Genomic DNA, 7,679 nt, shown 5'->3' with positions numbered 1-7,679 from the left:
ACACACACACACACACACACAAAATCGCGAGTGGTCCTTGGAAAGCAGCGTACTTCTAAAAATGGGGAAAATGCAAAATTTGACTCAGAATATGTGATTGTGTGTATGTGTCATCAAGTCACAATTTTCAAGATGAGAGACCTGGACCCCTTCATCACATGCCGAATAACGCACTTTCAATCCACCTTCACAATTGTTTGCCAGTGGATTCTGCTATTCCGCACAGCTGCGAATGCATTGAAAGTGGATTGAAAGTGCATTATCCTGCATGTGCGGAAGGGGCCTAAACAGAGGTGGTTTGCCATTTCTTGACCCTATGTGGTCCGAGAGAGTTCTGACCCAAAGTCACCCAGCAGGCTTCATGTGGAGGAGCAGGGAAATCAAACCCGTTTCTCCGCATTAGTATTTGCTGCTTTTAACCACTACACTATGTTGGCTCAAAGTAGCAGTGGTTTTTTTATGTATCGAGCATCAAAAAGAGCTCTTAATTAGATCCACTTCGTTCTGACCTCTGCCTCTCTCTCTTTTGTCTCTCTTTCTTCAGCATGATGGAATATTCGTTGGATGGCCACAACGTCAGCTTATCCGCCATCCGTACCGTCCGGGTACTCAGGCCTTTACGAGCCATTAACAGGGTGCCAAGTAAGTCTGTCTCCCTGTTATCTTGGGTCTGGGTTCAGTCTTTGGGTTGGACTATGTTTTTTTAAAAAATGCTTTTATTTGTATATTTCTAGGAAACATTACTGTACACTGGGGTGCTGTGTGGTTTCCGGGCTGTACGGCCGTTGTTCTAGCAGCATTCTCTCCTGATGTTTCGCCCGCATCTGTGGCTGGCATTTTCAGAGGATCTGATGGTAGGAACGCAAGTGAAGTAGATATACCTGTTGGAGTGTCTAAAGTGGGGGAAAGAACCATTGTCTGTTAACAAGTAAAGGGTGCAATTAGCAAGCTAGATTTACATGTGTTGAGTGGTATCCACCCATTAGAGTGTGAGTAACAATGAAGATAGCACGGTCACCCCTTACTTGCTAACAGACAATGGTTCTTTCCCCCACTCTTGACACTCCAACAGGTATATATACTCCACTTGCTTTACTACCATCAGATCCTCTGAAGATGCCAGCCACAGATGCAGGCGAAGTGTCAGGAGAGAATGCTGCTAGAACACGGCCATACAGCCCGGAAACCACACAGCACCCCAGTGATTCCGGCTGTGAAAGCCTTCGACAATACATTACTTTACATCTATATATATATAAAAAGCTAACAGTGAGTTTGTTGGTAACAGGTCACCTCCCAAACGGCTGGACCAAACGGCATGAAATTTTCACACGCCATCCAACATGCCTCCTTCCGTGTTCTTAGCTCTTAGCAGGCAAAGGGCCGCAGGCGGTGCCAGGGGTGCTGCTCCCGGCCACTTCCAAGCTGGTCTGCTCACTCACATCCTCGTTCGCCTTAGCCAACGCCTTGCACCAGCCCTCCTCACCGAGTCTGTTCCACTTGCGCGGGGATAGCCCTGCCTCCCGCTTGCCTGTTGGCCTCACCACTCTTCCAGGCAGCCCTGCCCCATCCCGAGCCAGCCAGGGGCTTTCTGCAGCCACCTGTGTTGGAGGCAGGGCGCCGTCCTTGCAAAAGTCTTGCAGAGCATGCGGGCGGGAGGAATGCAGAGCATGCGGGCGGGAGGAATGCAGCCCGCATTCCTCCCACCCGCCCGCATGCTCTGCAAGACTTTTGCAAGTACGGCGCCCTGCCTCCGGCACAGGTGGCTGCAGAAGGTCCCTGGCCGGCTTGGGATGGGGCAGCGCTGGCTAAGGAGAGCAGGGAGGTGAGTGAGCAGACCAGCTTGGAAGCGGCCGGGTTGACCCCGGCGGGCCAGATAAATGTTTTTGGCGAGCCGCATGTGGCTCTTGGGCCGTAGTTTGAGGACCCCTGCCCTAAGCATTCATTTTCTCCAGGGCTGCTCTGCAGGCTGCCTATGAGTTGCGGTTCCAGCAGACCTTCACTGTTTTACACTCATACCATGTCACCCCACTGCCCCACAGCAAGTGGTAAGTGGGGTCCTGCAGCAGCAGCCCCAGCGACCTAGCCCCCACATAACCCCCCCCTCCACAAAAGGCCAGCTGGGCCCAGGCCTTCCCACTTCCACCACGCCCTCCAGACCTCCCCAAGTGACCTGTGCACCGGGAGCAGCCCACACCTCCACATTCAGCCACAACAACGCGTGGCCGGGTACGCTAGTTACAAATAAAAAGTACATGTACTCTATTACAAGAAATGCAAACTTAACTTAAAGTTACAGTTTGACAACTTATAAACATCCAAATGTGCAATCTAACCAAAATCTAGGTCTAAAAAATGTAACATTATTAGAGTAAGAAAAACAACATAAATATATTATAATTATACATAATAAGTAGGTTTATTAAATAACATCTTGAACCATAAAGTTTCTTTTATACTCGCCCTCTATAAAGGTAATCCATAATTTCCATTGTTTTCTAAGACTGTTACTTTCAAATCGATCATAGCCAGATAGCTTGGCTACTTTTACCAGTTCCATAACTTTAGTTTGCCAATCTAATTCAGTAAGTATCAAAGGGCTTTCCCAATTTTTTAGCCAATACCAATCTTGCTGCAGTGGCCAAGTGCTGAAAAAGAGTTTTTACCATTCTTGTCCGTATTTATATTACAAATTACAAATTCAGGGACTCATCTCATATTACAGTATATTACAAATTCAGGGACACATCTCATATTACATTTCATAATTCCTTGAATCTCTTTATGGATCATTGTCCAATGTGTTTTTATTCTCGTATAGTTTGGGTTGGACTATCTTTCTGTTTCCTGTCACTCACAGCCCAGATGGCTTTGGGATGACTTTGGCTTGGGATGACTTTGGCCATTCATTCCAGGAAATTCGGGCAAGCGTTTGCTCAGGTGTCCCTGTTTGGCTACCCACCCATCTTCCACGGCTAACCTTCTTGTGTTGTTTCCGGAAGGGACTGGGATGGGGTCCAATTTCAGACCTGGTGGCGTTTATTGCCGCCCAGCTGCGCAAATGGGCCCATAAGCACCACGGGTCTCGTTGGGAGCAAAACCCAGTGCCTGCCATAGCCAATGATCTTTCCTGGGATCCCGTTGTTCCAGAGCAGATTGCCAATTAACTTCTGATTTGCCAACAATGTCGTGCCGTTCCAAAGCAGAGCCCCGGGCCGGCCTTCCCTGCAAGAGGTTCAAGTGGACCTTAAGCCCCCATCCAGCACAAGTGGAGCCAGCTGTTTTTTCCTCCTCTCTCCAATATGAAAGATAAGCCCACTAGTCAGATTTGTTTCCCGGCAGCGCCAGCTCTGCGCCGCCTGATCTTTGGCCGCTATGCTAATTTCTCAGCTCTGTTATTGCTTTTCGGCAGACATCCTCTTCTGCTGAGAGCCGGAGTAATTGTAGAGAAATCATCTGTCTCCAACAGAAATGGCTTTGCCTGTTCTCAGGCTTCTTAGAAAAGGGCCTTTAATTCCCTAGTCCTGCCAACCCGTAATATCTCAGAGACAACGTGCAGCAGCCGATAGAGCTGATCGGAACAGAATCCTATTTTCCCACAGTGGTCAACAGGGCCCCAGGAGAGGCCCAGAGGCTGACAGCTACCTCCTGGCAGGTAACACGCAAAGGTAGACTGCCTCTGAACTGTCCCACTCAGGCAACCTGTTCACGGATGAGTTCAGTCACTTTTCAAAGCTGGCTTGGTTAGGGGTCCCATCCCACCTGGTGGCAGTGAGTTCCGCATGTGGTGTGAATCTCTCCCTTTTCTTTGCCCCAAATGGCCAGCTCATCTATCTCACTTGGGTGACCCTGAATTTGGCCTGCCCTCACTATCCAATGAGATCACATATTATTGGGAAGGGGAGGGGCCTGAGTAGTAAAAGGTACAGCCATGTGAGTTGGAGCAAATGGTGTTGTCCTCCCCCTATGATTTTGAGTCTCCAGTTGTCATTTCTGGGAGTGGTGCCATTCTTCTTGGCCTCCTCATATGTGGAAAGCTAACACTTCAGGGATTTTTTTCTTCATAACCATTTAACTATCTTTGCCAGTTTCCAGAGCCCACTTTGTCCCCGGCAATGAGAAACCACATCCCGGTGGAGGGGAGGGGGCCGTTCGCAGGGGAGCGTGCGAGCAGCCCCCGCAGAGGCCAGCACAGAAGAGGTGGCTCCGCACAGAGCCGCCTCTTCTGCGTCCCCCCCCACTCACCTCGTCCTCCAGCATCGGTCTGGAGGGCTGCAGGGACCCGCCCATTCTGCCCTCCGACCTCCAGGGGTCAGAGGGCAGCGTGGGCGGGTCTCAGCAGCCCTTCAGACCAACGCTGGAGGATGAGGTGGGGGGGGGGGAACGGGAAAGCGGCACCTTCGGCATGGTGCAGTTTGCACTGCGCTGATGGGAAGGCGGCACTTTCCAAAAACCTCCCTTGGGAAGGGGGTGGAAAGCGGCGCCTTCACGCCGCTTGGGACCGCACAGGACGACACTGCTGTGTTGCAGCAGCGCTGCCTGTGCAAACAGCTGCCCAGGGACGGCTTTTTTGCCGTCCCTGGTCCGCTGCAAATGGCCCGTGCGGAAAGGGCCTCTGTCAAGGGAAAACACCCCTCCTGTTGCTGCAGCTGATTCTGCTAGCTCTCTGATGCAGACCTCAATAAATTTGCCTGAGAGATTTCTCATGAAGAAGAAAAGAGGGTCAGAGATATGGTCTGAACTTTGCTCTGCAAAACAACTTTGCGGCTGCTCTGCAAAAAAGCTGTGTAGAGAATTCCTCCAGTCTGGGTGTTTTTTTAACAACGCAGTTTCACTGGTTGTGTTTTGAATGGACCCTGGGCTGACAGAGAATAGATTCTGACTTAAATGGTCGCTGATTGTCTTTCGCCATGCCGTGCCTCATATTTGGCAAAGACTTCCAAAGATCTGTTTGGCCACATGTCAAGAGATTAGTTTATTCAGAACAGCAGCATCAAGCAACAACATTAAGGCACTTTCGCACATGCAAAATTATGCACTTCCAATTCACTTTCAGTGCACTTTACAGCTGGATTTTACTGTGCAAAATAGCAAAATCCACTTGCCAACAGTTGTTAAAGTGTATTGAAAGTGGATGGTCTGATCAAAAACATTGAATTTTGCATTTTGCGAAATTGTGAGCCCGGCTTTGGCTTGGGAACGGGTGGGATAGCGAGTTCAATCAATAAAGTAAAGAACAAATTAATGAAATAAAGAACCAAAATCCAAGGAGGAGTTGTGGCATGGGAGAAAGTGCTCGGGAGCTCCGGGGAAGGAGGCTGGAGGCCAAGATGCATTCTTCCCTCCTAATCTAAGAATCTTAAGGAAGGGGAGGAGGACATGAACGCGGCCTGTCAAAATCCTGCTTTTTTTTTTAAAAGGACCACGAGGGCCAGACAGCAAAACAGAAGGTTGGGCCCAGGGATGTGGCTCGGAGAGCCTCCATTGGCAAATCAAGTCTGAATGACCCAATTGAGTGTTTCTTGTTTTTCAATTTCTCAGAAGAGATGCTTTTTCTTCCTGTTAGTGGCGAGTGCTTCAGCTTCCCAGAAGTGTATCTCTTTCCTCCTTCATTCATTCTGGTTTGTGATGCTGCCTTCCTTAGAAATGAAAACCTCTCCCTTGCCCCCCCCCCCCCCCCGGCCCTCCAATTGACAGTGGAGACTCTGCTGTCTGGGACAGTTCGATCTCCCGGCGGGGGTGTTAAAAATTGGCGTTAACAATTGCAGGGATTGTCAGTGGAGGGACCTGATGTACTCTCTAAAAGTGGGGTCTAGAACTGCTCTCCAGAGTTCCCCACTGGCTTTCACAAACCCTCAATACTTTGCTGATTTCGAACTCTGGATATATTGGTTATACCGGCGATGAGGTGCGGATAGAATAATAGAATTGGAGAGTTGGAAGAGACCCCAAGGGCCATCAAGTCCAACCCTCTGCCATGCAGGAACACACAATCCAAGCACCCCTGACATATGATCATCCAGCCTCTGTTTAAAAACCTCCAAAGAAGGAGACTCCACCCCTCTCCGAGGTAGTGCATTCCACTGTTGAACAGCCCTGACTGTCAGGAAGTTCATCCTAATGTTTAGGTGGAATCTCTTTTCCTTCACCTTGAACCCATGACTCTGTGTCCTAGTCTCTGAGGTGGCAGAAAACAAGTTTGCTCCCTCTTCAACATGACATCCCTTCAAGTATTTAAACATAGCTATCATGTTTCCCCCTTAACCTTCTCTTCTCCAGACTAAACATCCCCAGCTCCCTAAGTCTCTCCTCGTAGGGCATAGATTCGAGACTGTAACGAACTTGGAAAGTCCAGGCAAAAGTAACCTTTTAACAGTTCTTTATTGTACTGGCAATCATAGTCTAATACAAGCAATGCGAGTTCTGAAGCTTCAGAACTTTGATAGCAGTTTAATACAGTAGCAAACCTCCTTCCCACCATAAAAAAGATAAACAAAGAATAGTTTCACACAGTCAAGCAGAGATAATACCCAGCCGGAATCCCCCAGCCTAGGCACACAGCCAGAGCCAACAGGCGGGAAGGAACCAAGGACAAGGCACACACCAACATCATCCTGACAGAGACTTTTTACCATTTTGGTTGCCCTCCTCAGGACCCATTCCAGCTTGTCAATATCCTTCTTGAACTGTGGTGCCCAGAACTGTACACAATATTCCAGGTTAAGTCTAACCAATGCAGAATAGAGAGGTACAATTACTTCCCTTGATCTAGACACTATAGTCGTAATAATGCATCCCAGAATTGCATTGGCTTTCTTGGCTGCTGACTCCTGTTCAGTTTGTGGTCTACTAAGACTCCCAGATCCCTTTCGCATGTAGTGTTGTCAAGCCAGATGTCACTCATCCTATATCTGTGCATTTAATTTTTTCTGCCTAAGTGCAGAATCTTACATTTATCTCTGTTGAAATTCATTGTGTTCATTTTGGCCCAGCTTTCTAATCTGTCCAGATCATTTTGAATCCTGCCCTTGTCTTCCATGGCATTAGCTACCCCTCCTAATTTGGTATCATCCGCAAATTTGATTAACATGCCCTCTATTTCATTATCTGAGTCATTGATAAAAATATTGAACAGCCCTGGGCCCAGGACAGAACCCTGTGGCACCCCACTAGTCACTTCTCTCCAGGATGAAAATGAGCCATTGATGAGCACTCTTTGTGTTCGGCCAGTCAACCAATTACAAATCCACCTAACAGTTGCATTGTCAAGTCCACATCTTTCCAGCTTAGTCACAAGAATATCATGGGGCCTTACTAAAATCAAGGTATGCTATGTCCACAACATTCCCTTCGTCTACCAAGTTTGTCACTCTATCAAAAGAAGCGATAAGATTAATCTGGCATGACTTGTTTTTGAGAAACCCATGTTGATGTTCAGAGATCACATTATTCCCTTCCAAGTGCTCACAGACTGTCTCCTTAATGATCTGCTCTAGAATCTTTCCTGGTATTGATGTCAGGCTGACTGGGCGGTAGTTGTTTGGGTCCTCTTTCCCCCCACTTTTTGAAGATGGGTACAACGTTAGCTCTCCTCCAGTCTGCTGGGACTTATCAGCATTCAGGGGTACAAGAAGAAGTCACTAATGAAATGTTGAGCCTTTGTTATTTTTGAGAATTGT

The 7,679-nt window shown here is 48.2% G+C and overlaps 1 protein-coding gene across 3 annotated transcripts in view; it reads left to right on the top strand.

Moving 5' to 3' along the window:
- Positions 1 to 537: 537 nt before the first annotated feature.
- Positions 538 to 7,679, top strand: part of CACNA1H (calcium voltage-gated channel subunit alpha1 H) — a 156,835-nt gene continuing 149,693 nt past the window's right edge. For all 3 annotated transcript variants that reach the window (XM_048495554.1, XM_048495555.1, XM_048495553.1), the window contains exon 1: positions 538 to 642. In XM_048495554.1, coding sequence (XP_048351511.1) covers positions 546 to 642 — 97 coding nt within the window. In that variant the 5' untranslated portion in view covers positions 538 to 545. The remainder of the gene's footprint in view (positions 643 to 7,679) is intronic.

Source organism: Sphaerodactylus townsendi, linkage group LG04 (genome assembly GCF_021028975.2).
Source record: "Sphaerodactylus townsendi isolate TG3544 linkage group LG04, MPM_Stown_v2.3, whole genome shotgun sequence".
Classification (NCBI taxonomy): Eukaryota; Metazoa; Chordata; class Lepidosauria; order Squamata; family Sphaerodactylidae; genus Sphaerodactylus; species Sphaerodactylus townsendi.
This window is presented reverse-complemented; position numbering and strand designations above follow the sequence as displayed.